The following is a 14,259-nucleotide window of genomic DNA, read 5'->3' as shown; positions in this document are numbered from 1 at the left end:
AGCCCCGAGCTTAGGCAGTCCCGACCAGATGGGCGCTCCCTCACCAGCTGTGTAAGCCTGCGCCAGCTCTTCTGTGTGGGCATCGCCCTTCTCAACTGAGAAGTGGGAATATAAATACCTCTGTCACAGTGCTGCTGTGGGGTGCAGAGATCGTATATACGAAGTACCCAGCCGGGTACCCGGGATGCTCCCTCTAGCTCACTGTTTTCCTCCTGTTTCACTCTTGGCCGACACACTCCATCCCTCTGGCCCCTTGTCTGTCCTCCCAATTTCAGCGCAGAGAAAACTTTCTGCCTCCGGACTCTTAAGCCAGGTCAGGATTCACATTAGGAACCACAGGGTGCTCTCCTCCCCTCCTTGTTACATCCCCTACTTCTCCCTCTCCCAAGGATGGTAATTATTCCACCACCCCAGGATGAGCCTCACAACTTCTCTCCTCCCCCATTAGGCGAGGCCCTTTGTCGCAGAATCAATCCTTTCTGGGTGGAGAGAAAGAGAAACAGGAGAGAGCTCGGGACACTCACTCCTGAACTTGCGGGCGAGGGGAGGGCCGGGATGGCTAGAAGGAAATCCCATTGCTTGGGGATGTGGGTAAAGGTGTTAAAACGAATCATGTATTTGCCATTGGATGGGGGTGATGTCATGAAAAGCACAAGCGATGAAGCCGAACTTGAAATAGCAGGAGACAAAAACTGGATAACTCACAGAGGTCAAATAAAAACTGTTCAAATGGGGTGGTCTAGGTCTAGGTAAAAGTAATAGTAATATAGAAATCGCCCATCATTTATAACAAGTACAATAATGAAAACTTCTCAAATTAATGTTATAAAATTTCTTTTATTAAAAATCTGTTCTACTTATACCTTTAAAATTTTAATGTAGTGTGATGATTGGCTTATAACCCAGAAGAATTAGAAAATATTTATACAGACTGATTAAAATGTCATGTTCTAAAGCACATGCATGCTAATTACATCTCTGGAAATATGGATTCATAGAGTTTAAGTGGAAATATATATTTAAGTTTAGCATACAAACTAAGTTGGTCAATTTAATACTTAACTATTTATATATATCCCTTGTCCAATCTTAAAAAGTTGTAATCTAATAGTGACTTGACTTTGTCCCAATGGAAATGTCAGTGAAAGCTAAAGGCATTCAGACATTAGGATATTTTACTTTTTGTTTTTAGATGAACACCATTTCTCTGGTATCTTTTAGAGTGGTTTGGGTTCTATCAAGTTTTCTTTAGTATATCCTTAATTATCTAATATTAATAATAATTGAAGAATAGTTACTGTTATGCCAGGTACTGAGATTAACTCATTTGATCCTTAAAAACCTTATGGAATGGGTTTGAGATTTACCCTTATTTATAAATGAGGCACAGGGCAGATAAGAAGCTTACCCAGGAGAGGAAGTAGAATGGCAGAGGTCAGTTTCGAACCCGGGCAGTCTAGCCAGAGAGCAGCTCTCTTAGCTGGCACTGTAGTAACTGCTTCTTAAAGTAAAATCCTCAGTTGCATGCAATGGGATTAATCAACCTGGAACACAACAGACTATGCAAATAGGACATCCCAAACTCGCCTTGTAACTATTTTATTACCTGTTAAATAAAACCACGACTTTATAAACACATGAGTCAATTACTTCGAATATGGCCCACATTATTGAAAAGACTGCAGTTACTGAGCCACAAGGACAGAAACAGCTCTTTGCTTCACTGCAAACCTGGCAACGAGCTATGGTTTATGGGCAAAGCCTTTTATTGTTTTCTGAACTTCAACCTATTTTTCTCTCTTCTTAAATGTTTTATGCATAGCTAAAAATAACTCCTAACTCAGAAAGACTTCTCCCACTTATAAATCAGATAGTTTGCTAAGTGGGGGTAAGGGAGGGAAGAAGCAAAGTCTCAAGGTGAAATTAACTAGAAGCACTGAAATGACCAAAATGTGAACATAATTCAGAGGCCAGACCCAAGGGCTGACCCCTGATTAACCAAGATTAGCTTGCAAATAAATAGCATTGCAACAATATAATTATTTACTTACTATTCAATACGGCAAAATTCTAGCATGATAAAAGATACTGCATTGTTGCTTGGGATTTTACTTAGGGTTTATGTAAGAAGACTTACTGTGAAATCTCCTTCAAATGGAAGTGTCTGTCTTGTGGTGTTGGGTTCTTGAGACACTGCATAAAAAGGATATGTTTTTGAATAAAAGGTTATATTTATAAGGCTCTTAAATAAATTCCTTTGGCTGATTCAGACAATCCCTTACAGGATAAACAGAATTATCCTCACACATTGTTTTCCCTTGAATCACCCCCTGGTGTACATAAAGACCACCAAAGGAGTCAACAAGCTAAAAAGAAGAGAGACAAGGAGGGAGTGTGGTCATGCACCCCATAAGGACGTTTAGGTCAGCCACGGACTCCCTGTATGACAGTGGTCTCCGAAGATTATAATGGAGCTGAAAATTTCCTGTCTAATGACACCAAACCATCAGAGTGTTGTAGTGCAACGCATTTTTCATGTGTTTGTGATGATGCTGGTGGTAACACACCTTCTTCGCTGCCCGTTGTGTAAAAGCATAGCACATGCAATTTTGCACAGTACATAGTACTTGATAACAATTTACTGGTTTATGTATTTACTGTACCATAGTTTTTAATCCTTATTTTAGAGTATACTCTTTCTACTTATAAACAAACGTTTGCCATAAAACAGTATGCCGTGTCACGCCAGCAGCAGCTTCATACATCTCATGTTTACCGCTTCTCTTGATTTTCTCTTGCGCTTGATTTAATATTGTGTTGTTTTGTACAGTAACACGCCATGCTGTCCTGTAACCTAGGAATAATAGGCTATACCATATAGCCTAGCTGTGTAGTAGGCTTCATACCATCTAGGTTTGTGAAAGTACACTCTGTGATGTACACACAACAATGAAATCACCGAACGTAGATTTCTCAGAGTGTATCCCAGTTGTTAAGGTGCGTGACTATAAAAGAGATCTCAGAGAGGGCAGGGGTCCTGGTGATGCAGGATCTCCTGGGTCCTTGCAAAGACGTTAGCTTTAACACTAAGCAATATAGGGAGCTTCTGGAGGGTTGGAGATGAAGTGTAGCACAATCCGACTTAGGGGTAAGAATCATTCTAACTATCGTGTTGAGAATAGACTTCTGAGGGCCAAGAGGAAAAGCAGAAGGTAAGACAAGACGTTGCTTCAATACTCCAGGAGAGAAATGATGGTGACATGAAGCAGATATGGAGTGGTAGTGAGGGAATAGAAGTTGCCCGGGTCCAGTGTGCTGCTCTGACATTACATGGGCAAAGGGAGAGGAAGAAAAGAGTCAAAGGAGTGAAGTTTTGTCTAAATAACTGAAAGAATGAGTTGGCATTAACTGAGATAGGAAAAGCAGGATGAGCAGGTTTGGAAAGGCAGTTCAGAAAGTTGTTATTAGCCTGGCTGGGCGTGGCTCAGCGGTTGAGCGTTGACCTGGGATGCAGGCGATCGGGTTTCGATTCCTGGTCAGGGCACATGCCCGGGTTGTGGGCTCGATCACTGACTCTCATCATTGATGTTTCCATCCCTCTCTTTCCCTCTCCTTTCCTCTCTTTGAAATCAATGAAGATATATTTTTTAAAAAAATAGAAAGAAAGAAAGAAAGTTGTTATTAGACGACTGAGTGGAGTTGCAAGAAGGCAGTTAAAAACTGAGTCTGGAGTTCAGGGGTGGGGTGTGGACTGGAGATAAATTTAGGAGTCATCTGCATGAGACTGGATGCGTTCATCAAGCAAGTGACTATGGATACAAAAGAGAAAAAATCAGTTCAAGGATAGAGCCCCCAGAGGGAACAGACCTCAGCCCACGGAAGCCATGGGGGATGGTGTGAGGTAGGACAAAACCCAGGAAAGTGCCATGTCCTGAGAAAGCAAGTGAGGAGGAGGGAGGGACCAACTGGGTCAAACACTGCTGCTGAGTCAAGTAAGGAGAGCACTGAGATTCATCAGCACATCTAACACAGTGAAAGTAATTGATGACTTTGAAAGGAGCAGTTCTGGTGAAATGGTGGAGGTGGAGGCGGATCAGAGTACATTCAGTAGCAGTGAAGAGGAAAGGAATTGGAGAGAGTGACTACAAACTATTCCAAGGCATTTTGTGAGGTGAACAGAAAAACGTGGGGGTAACAGAGGCAGAAATGAGTGGGAGGGATCCTGTTGTAAGTTGTGAAAATAACTGCATGTCTGTATGCTAATGGAAATGATTCAGTGGAGAAAGGAAATGAATGATTTAAGAGAGAGAGAAGAGAATTGCTGGGGCTCGCCCTTGAATAAGAGAAAGGCAATGGGATGCAGAGTACAAATGAGAGGTGACAGGAGCACAGAGAACTGACCCAGTAACAAGAGAGAGGGTGCAGAACTGAGGTGGACTGGCAGATGGCAGGAGCTTCGGAAGATGTGATTGTCAGTGTTCTCAGCAATGTAGAAACTTGGTCATCAGCTGAAAGCGAGGATGAGGGGGCAGTGTTTAAGGCGAGAGGAGAAGGTGCTCTCTGGGAGTGCGGGACAGTGGGCGACAAGGGAAATACAGTGTGATTTTTTGGGGTAGAATTAAGGTTCCACTTGAGTTCTGTTATCATGAATTTAAGAGGAACCCCCAGCCATTTTCCACTGCAAGGATAAAAGGTGGTGCAGGAGAAGAGGGAGCAAGTGGGCACCTTGAAGTGAAAAAGGAATGAGAGAGTTGGGGGTATAATGCAAGGGATGGGAGATAAAGCCAGACAGCAGAATTGACACTGGTAAAAAGAACAGGAAAGATGAGAGGGTGAGAGAGGAAGTTGGTAAGTTCAATAGATTGTAGGTCCTGGTGCAGGTTTGTTAAAATAGAGGTCTTAGAGAGAATAAGTGGGAAAGACGGAAAATGGTGAAAAGAGAGGAAAATAGAAACCGAGTTTAAGGAGGGGTTGCAATTAGTGGTAAAGACAAGAGCTACACTTTTGCTGCCTTTCCCTTGCACCTCTAGCGGGATCACATTACCACACACAGGGCCATATTTTGAGAAAATCCAGGTCAAGTATGAGTATGAATATCTGATCGAAAATGCATCTCCACCCGACTGGGCGTTGCTCAGTGGTTGAGCATCGACCTAGGATCCAGGAGATCAGGGTTCGATTCCCAGTCAGGGCACATGCCCGGGTTGTGGGCTTAGGCAGCCAATCAGGGACTCTTTCATCATTGAGGTTTCTATCTCTATCTCTCCCCCTCCTCTCCTCTCTCTGAAATTAATAAAGATATATTTTAAAAAAGGAAAAAAAGAAAAAGAAAGTGCATCTCCAAACACGGCCCTGACCGAACGTACAAGTCTGTATTTGAGAACAAAATACATGTTTTAAAACTGCACTGTTTTAGATGGATTCATTCTCTTTCTCACTTCCATTAGCGTGAATACCAAGAATGGTTCCAAAATGTATGTTATTTGAAATAGTTGCTCTTACCTACTTTCTCATGCATTTTTTTCCAGGATTATTGTTGGGTTCTCTTTTTCTTTTTAAATCATGGCGTCTCTCCTATAGACTAGAGGAGCATTATTTTAGAGTCCCTGGGTTAGATTTGATATACAGCTGTTCGAAGTCAAGCCCACTGACAGATTCAGAGACTCATTTCCAGACTTCCTGTGGGGCTAGGGAAGCTCCTTAAGATTTTGAAAATGGCAACACTGTTAACCCCCTACCACTAAAGGTTACCTGTATTCACATCCACAGGAATCCAAAAGGAAAGTTTAAATGTGGTAAATATCAATGTTGTTTTGCTTTATGGAAAAACCTGTGCATAAGGGGTGGGGAAGCGATTTACAGGACAAGCAGAGTTTATCCTTCATAGGACAGCTTAAACAGATACATCCCCCTCTTTTCATTCTCTAGGGAATACATTGCTGTTGCTAAATTGATATTAATTGCCTAGTTTAACAGTTTTGGACAGTCATGTCTGTGGTCAGGTTCCCCAGAAGCAAACCATGAGCCAAAGATTTGACACTAGCAATATACAAAAAGAGAGATGTGAGTATGACTTACATGCTTCTGGGTTATATTGAGAGTAGGTAGGAAACCTTTTCTTCCCCCTCAACTATTTTGGCTTAGATGCATCTCCAAATATGTGTTTACAGCATTTTAAAGTAAGTGCATTTTCAGGGAAATTTAGTCCATATGTTTCAGCAAGGCTACACGTAAATCATCCAAATGTTGTTTTATTAGAGCTACATGTGGAAGATGCCTCTCGAGCTTTTTAAATAGTTCTCATACTCTTTCCTGAAAAGCTGCAGGTTGGTTGCCAAAAGTAAACAAATCAAATAGCAAAAGGTTTGAGTTCAGTTTGAAATGCTTAGCCTATTATTTTTGATTGGGTTCTGAACTTGGCAGCGGCACATTCCCTGTTCCTGCCTGCAGGGCAAAGTGAAAACAATTTGAACACTGTATTTCCCAGTGGGTTCATTGATATTTGAGAATACCATAGTACAGGCAGAATCAGCATGTTTGGCAGGTGAGTGATACTTCACATGACCCCAGAAAGTTACTTCCTCCCAGTTTGCAGAAGTTCACAGTGTGAAGCAATGTTACACATATTCCAAAACCAAGTTAGGACAGGTGGCCATCAGAGGATACATACTGGGGAATTATCTGTTTCTCTTGTGCGTCTTTAGGTGGAATGGTTGAAAAATGAAGACATCATTGATCCCGTTGAAGATCGGAATTTTTATATTACTATTGATCACAACCTCATCATCAAGCAGGCCCGCCTCTCAGATACCGCAAACTATACATGTGTCGCCAAAAATATTGTTGCCAAGAGGAAAAGCACAACAGCAACTGTCATCGTCTATGGTGAGTGAACCTTTGGGGTCTCAATCTAGTTCATATCAAAGTGCAGATCTCATTTTAATTTTTAAACATCAAACGAGAGGCCCCTTTGCAATCCCCATCGCCTCCTTCTTTCAGCTTCTCATGTGGACAGTGAGGTTTAACTGCTTCCCTGATACTCATAGAAAGATTCTTCTTAGAAATTCCTAGCCCCTTGTCAGTCAGTTTATAAGAAAATGAAGGAAATCTACCTAAGTGCCAGCTGCTTCCCTGAGCCTTCCTCTCTCCCTACCCTGGACCACCGAGATCTAGAGTGAATTCGGAGAGAAGATGCTTAAGGCAGCTCGCTGCTACTTCTGTGAACCTTGGTTCAGTCCAATGATTGCAAAACCCCAGGTAAACTGGAACTGACATGGAGCCCAAACACATCAGAGCAACTTTAACTTCCTGGAACTTGCTTTACACACTCCATCAGTGCATTCAGAGTGAGGACAAGCACTGCCATTGCCAAGTGGCCCTAATCCTAACTGTGTGGCAAGGATCAACATAATGACTTTTTCAAGAATCTTCTATCCTACTCTCTGGCCCTTCCTAATCTTTCTCATTCCTAAGCCTATCATTTCTCCAGAATCAGTAAACAATTTCCCACCCAATTTTGCTTTGTCATATGATGCTTTATCTCCCTGTATGGTTAAGAACTCAGTGGTTTTCTAGTCATTTCATGAGTAGTTCCATCTCCCCAGCTAATCTTTAAGCTCATTTATGGACTAAGAGTCAACTCTGTATATTTATGTATTTCTCACAGTTTAGACATACAGTAGGTCTTCATATTCTTGATGAGTTATTGTCTCAGAGGAAATTGAAGAACACTGGGAAGGACTTTGAGGTTATGACACCTCTTGAATGATACGACTAACACTTAAAACGCAAGGAAGCTTTTCATGGCTGCTTCAGTGTTAAATGACACTCCAGAGGCCTTAGTATCTCTGAAGGAGATGTCTCTGAAGGAGTGACAGCCACTGGCAAGTATCTGGCTCCGGGTACTTACAGCAGATAGAACCATTTGGATGGATGTGCCCTCATGTTTAGGGAGGTCTGAGAACGAAAACCACTGTGATGTTCCAAAGGCTGAATGTAGTGATGCTTTAAACTGTCATTTACTATTTTCTTTAATTTTCTGAATACTCTGAGGCTTAAGTTTCTAGTTATATAATCGCTATGTTGAATTGTAAGTAATTGCTTTCTTAAGTCACAATGAAAAGTTTCTTTTTGTCTTTTTCTAAACTAAATGACTTAAATAACAGCATTGAAAATGCAAATGAGAAATGAGACACATCACAGCACATAACAGTAATAAATAACTAATGAAGGTAGACTCTTATATAGATGTATTATATAGATATTTAATACACATGCAAATCTCTTTTACTGTGTTTAGCATACTTTCAATATCCAACAATTACAATCAAGAATGACAAGTAACCAATAATTACAAGCCAAAATTGTCTTTAGGAATAATCAAACGTAAGGCACAAGCATTTTGAGTTCAAAACAGCATCAGACTTGGGGTCCTGAGTCTTGTGTTCTAGGACTAGTTCTTCTACTACCTCACCTCCAGTTGGTCACTTAATCATGATGCTCAGAGCCCTTGTTACCTTCTCCATAAAATGAGGAAATAAGCCTAGGATTTTTGAAGACTTTTCTTTTTCTAAAAGTTTATGATGCCCGGCCGGGTGTGGCTCAGTGGTTGAGCATTGACCTAGGATCCAGGAGATCGAGGTTCGATTCCCAGTCAGGGCACATGCCATGGTTGGGGACTCGATCCCCAGCAGGAAGTGTGCAGGAGGCAGCTGATCAATGACTCATCATTGATGTTTCTATCTCTCTCTCCTCCCTTCCTCTCTCTGAGATCAATAAAGATATATTTTTAAAAAAAGTTTATGATTATTCATTTCTCATTAAAATCCTAGCAGAGTAATACATGTATATATAACCCTAAATATCAGCTTGCCTGTACGCTACTAAGAAATTTATACTGATCATTCCACATTTGGAGTTTTGTCAAGTTGAGCAGGTTACGATGCTTTTTGAAACACTAATTAAGACTCTACCTATCAACTATCTGCTTGTCCTTTTTATGGCCTCATAAAATAAATTGTCCAAGGCTCATAGGATGGGCTCACTGGAAATCCACAGAAAAACATATATATCTAACAAGTATTTCATTTTTGAGTCAGTTGTATATATTTATTTTTGTTAGTGTCATTTTTAGATTGCAAATATTTGTCCATTACAGAAAATTTGGGAAGCACAGAAATGGCCAAAGAAGAAAATACCCATAATCTTGTTATCCAGAGATAGCTTTAAAAAAGAGTGATATATATATACTACTGATATTTTCTATTCATATACAGAACTTTAAAATAAGGGATATAAATACCTTTTTACTTAAAACACACCGTGAAACATTCATCGATTACCAAATAGACTTCTATAACATCATTTCAATGGCTGCCTAGGAGTCAATACGTGAACATACATGGGTTTTTTACCATTTTCCTATTGTTGAACATTTCATTGTTTTTAATTATTTATCTCTTTATAAAAAAATAACTGTTGTGAAAAATACTCTTGCCTGAGTCTGTGTATGTAACACATGCATGATTATTACTTATTGCATCGGTTTCTAGAAAAGGAAGTGTTAGGCATATAATATGCACATATAAAGATTGTGTTACTTGAATGGCTAACACTTTTCTTTACTATCAGGAGGCATATGCATATACTAGTTGTGTCATGTCCTAACTACCAAGAAATAATTTTTGTTAGAAATTGTTTAATTACAAAAAATTGATAGACTCACATTTTTGAAGTATATATATATATATATATATATATATATATATATATATCAGAGTATTTTCTAGAGTAAGATCTCAGAGGTAAATAATGAACAGTGTTAGAGTGTAGGTTTTATAATCTCATCTATAGTGACATCTCCATCAAACACCATAATTAGCCTTCATACACAAAACAGGTGTTCATTTCAATTACATCAACTAATTGCCAATTCAATCAAATAGCTACTCAATTAGTGAAAAAGAACACAGCAATATGAGACTAATTTTTAAATCATGTTCAATGGTTAGTTAATAAAACTGACTAAAAATCCTTAAAAAGTTGTAAAGTTTACATATGCTAAAGAAAAATCATCAATCATCTGTTGTTAAGAAAAGACGGAATAATTTTATTCATGTCCCATGTTTCATATCCACTTACAGCCTTGGCATAAGGATGTAAATATTTATTATTTGAGGTAAGCTGTCAAAAGTAATTTCTGGAGCTTGACTAGGTAAGGGGATGTATTTTGTTTTAAAAAGAATGCTGGCCAAGGAAAAGAGAACACAATCCTATTTTCCTTTCTGAGTAGGTGAGTAAATGTTGGTAATTGAATTTATTTATCTCTATGCTTAGATTCTTCAGCTCTGTGATAAAACTTTGAATGATACGATGTTCATGGTCTCTATTAGGTTTGAATTTTAGATATTTTATATAGTCACTTGGGAGATAGCTTTTTGTTGATGTGTTATGTGTGGTTTGTGTTCTTATGTGAATACACATACATTTAATCCACATTTTACTATTTACCTCCTTCCAGTAAACGGTGGCTGGTCCACCTGGACAGAGTGGTCTGTGTGTAACAGTCGCTGTGGGCGAGGGTATCAGAAACGCACGAGGACCTGCACCAACCCAGCGCCACTCAACGGCGGTGCCTTCTGTGAAGGGCAGAGCGTGCAGAAAATAGCCTGTACCACATTATGCCCAGGTAAATAAGCCACTGCTCTCGTAAGTGTCTCCTCCCATTCCAGAAATGAGTTTTAAGGGATATACACAAAGCCTTATCCTTGACCTTAATGTGTGGTAAACATTATTAAATCCATCATACCATTCAATGCTTACATTGCTGGGAAATGAAATCTTTTCCCCCAAAAGAGTACTTAACTTTATTACCTAGACATGAAAAATAATATAACACAGGAGATTAAACACTTATAAACATAATCCCTCTCTATTACTAAACAAAACTGCTGGAGCCAAGATTGCAGGTTCTGTAATTCAAGAGATTTGAGCACCATTGAAAGTGACACATTTTAGGAAAAAACAACCCTTGATCTCCAGAAAGCCATGGGAACTAATTAGAACTGAAATTCAGAAAATGTTTTAGACGGAAATATTTTGTATTTAGTGTGAGTTTCTGAGCAAGAGCAAATAAAACATTTGGAATGAATTAAAAGGAAGTCTAAGCTTTGTTGACACATGAGCTAATGGATTTTGAAAATACAATGCAGTCAACACTTTATTTTCTGTATTTGTTGGTCACCTATTTTGTGAGTTATATGCAGTGGTACTTATGCCAAGATTGCATCCCTCTGCCTCTGAACATCTTTCTGTGCTATTTTATATTGTCACCTGCTCTTATCCTTAGGTAAATTTAAGTTAATATCCACCCAAACCAAATCTCTCTACACTCTAATCAATGAATTGAAAAGTTTAGCTAAAGTTATTTTGAAATAATCCATAAATTTAGTGCACTCCATTGAGGTAGCTATCATATTGTCAGTTACATTATTTAGATACACAGTCTTTTTACGTCCCTTTATTTTGCCTAATTTTTGTCTGGTTTATCCTTTAATACAAACTTTCTGAGATATGAGTTGAAGAAATGAACTGAAAATAAAAACATGATCAAATAGTTTATATTCCTGTGTTGATTTCCAAATATCAAAATAGTATCCTACACTGAACTGTTTGAGGGCTTTTATTTATGGAACAAATTTTGACACTTAGCTAGGTCTGCAATTCAGTATTTTATCTTGTACTCTTTTATACTTTACCTAGATGTTGACTCCTACAATTAAAAATGCGCTGAGCATTTTGAGTTGAAATAGAAATATGTGTGTGTGTCTGTGTGTGTGTGCACATGTGCAATTTGGGATGTTCTAGGTCAAAGCAAATGCCTTTTCTCCAGGTATCTAGGAGCTGCTTATACAGGCAACTCTAAATGATTAAAGTATTAATGCTTTCATCATTTTTTTCATGTGAGCATGTTTAGATCACTATACATATTATGAATAATATATTTACACAATAATTTGAATATGAAATCATATAGTAAACTATTAAAATTGTTATAGAGGTATAAGATGCTATGTATATTAGATGTTCAATAAATTATATTTAACATTGTTTATGTTGAATTATAGATAATCATAATTGTTTATCTATTTCAGGGGGAAAATTAAATTTAACTCATCAATATTTTTATCCCATTTATGTAAGAACCTTTAAAGAATGTTTTTTAAAATATGACCTTAGTGAAATTTACTATATATTTTTAAATTTACTTTATATGTTTTTAAAATAGAGATATCTCAGCTCATTATCATTGAAATTACTGCCAAGTCAGCCACCAAAAATAGAAAGTGAGTCAATTCTAAATTACTGAATCACAGCAGAAAATTAGAAATGACCATATTTTAAAATAAAAATGTATACACCATAAAGTATTAGAATGGAATCATCAAATAATAAATGAAAAATTCTCTTTTCAAGAAGATCTTAGGAGAATCAATTAGCCCTGATGAAAAAATCAAATAAGAAGAGTATATAGGGCATACATAGATAATAGATTAATACATAGATAAATAGAGATACACTGATAAATGATGGAATGATGGATGGATGGATGGATGGATGGATGGATGGATGGATGGATGGATGGATACACAGATAGATTTCTTCCCCACTCTACCAACCTTTTTCCTTACCCCTACATAAGTTTATTCGCACTGCCCACATGACACTATGCATGAAGGAATTTTGGGTCTCAAAAGAAGCCCCCTAATTTTCAATACAAAATCCAGAAGTTTCCCTTTTGATAGAAAAAGTAGCACCACCATGACTTACTTTATGTAGCTGTGGGTGACAGCTTTGGTTCTGTGTGTCCCTGTAAGCTGCCCTTGCTTGGTCAGTGAGGAAACAGCCGCACAGCTCCTGGGAGAGCTCGCAGAGCACAGCAGACGTACGCAGAGCATGCTCCGCTTCCAGGAGTTGAAAGAAATGTAGTAACTCCTCGGTGGGGCAGTTTCTCCAGCTTTTTTGTTTTGCATTTATATTTGAGCTCAGCTCTCCTTTGCTCTCAAGAAGATCCTCTCCCTTTGACCTGATCCTGGGTTTTCTCTGTGACAGTGGATGGCAGGTGGACGTCCTGGAGCAAGTGGTCTACTTGTGGGACCGAGTGTACACACTGGCGCAGGAGGGAGTGCACGGCGCCAGCCCCCAAGAACGGAGGCAAGGACTGCGACGGTCTGGTCCTGCAGTCCAAGAACTGCACTGATGGCCTTTGCATGCAGAGTAAGTCTGTTTCAGCAAATGACACACAGGGGAACCTGAGATTTAACCTTTCAGAATTCTTTGCAGGAAATATTAGAAATTAAGAAATTACTTGAACAACAAAAATGTAATAATATATCAATATCCTAGCTCTTTTTTCAAATTGAAAAAGGTAAGCTCCCAAGAACCAAAGGAATAACTGTGTCCAGTAAACAAATGACACACACAGTATTGCTTTCCAGTGAGCAAAGTGTGATTTAGTCATTTCCAGAGAGGGGCTGTCATTCTTTCCAGACCAGGGAACCACTACTCATTTTTATTAGAGTTCACAAAAGGGCACCCTAAACTCCTCATAGAAGTCACATGACTACCAACAAATAAGCTATTTTTTCCTAATTCACTACCATACCTGAACTAAGGTCCATGGGATGTATAATATATATAAGGACAGGAAACATTTCTGCAGGTAGATTTATCAATTTACATGTATTTAAAGGGGCATCTTCACAGCTCCTTGAAAATGCTGAATTTTGTTGGAAATTATATTTATTTAAAGGAAACAATGTTAATACAAACATAAAATTTAAAAATAAATGTAGAAGATTGGCTCAGGAATGTGATGGGTGCTTTAAGCTAAATATTCAACATTGTTTATGGTTTTGTTCTTTATATTTTCTTAATGAGATGGTTGTTTGATTTCCATACCATGAAGTCTTACCCTTTTATTAAGGAGCCCTTAGTGTACAAAATTTACCGTTTCTTTCATGACCATGAATTAAGTTACTAAGGTTTGTTCTGAACTCACACCTATACAGATAAATAGGTCAAACAATGTAATATCTTCGTATCATAACTAATGGTGGCCAAATGTTGACATTTCTTATAATACATTACAAATTGCTCACGAATACAAACAACCAAATATATTTGTGTAGAACCTTTTACAAATAAAATAAGTTATTTTTACCATATTTATGATATTCTGTTTACCTCCCAGAGTCTGTA

General features: G+C 38.5%; 1 protein-coding gene across 2 annotated transcripts in view; it reads left to right on the top strand.

Moving 5' to 3' along the window:
- The window catches only part of UNC5C (unc-5 netrin receptor C), a 332,391-nt gene that overhangs the window by 261,405 nt on the left and 56,727 nt on the right, over window positions 1–14,259 (top strand). Inside the window, exons 5-7 of one of the 2 annotated variants that reach the window (XM_081160727.1) lie at window positions 6,705–6,885; window positions 10,520–10,687; window positions 13,111–13,275. In XM_081160727.1, coding sequence (XP_081016853.1) covers window positions 6,705–6,885; window positions 10,520–10,687; window positions 13,111–13,275 — 514 coding nt within the window. The remainder of the gene's footprint in view (window positions 1–6,704; window positions 6,886–10,519; window positions 10,688–13,110; window positions 13,276–14,259) is intronic. The other variant, XM_081160728.1, reaches the window with a different exon arrangement.

Source organism: Miniopterus schreibersii, assembly GCF_964146895.1.
Source record: "Miniopterus schreibersii genome assembly, chromosome: 1".
Taxonomy (NCBI): domain Eukaryota; kingdom Metazoa; phylum Chordata; class Mammalia; order Chiroptera; family Miniopteridae; genus Miniopterus; species Miniopterus schreibersii.
The sequence above is the reverse complement of the archived record's forward strand: the minus strand, read 5'-3'. Positions and strand labels throughout refer to the sequence as shown.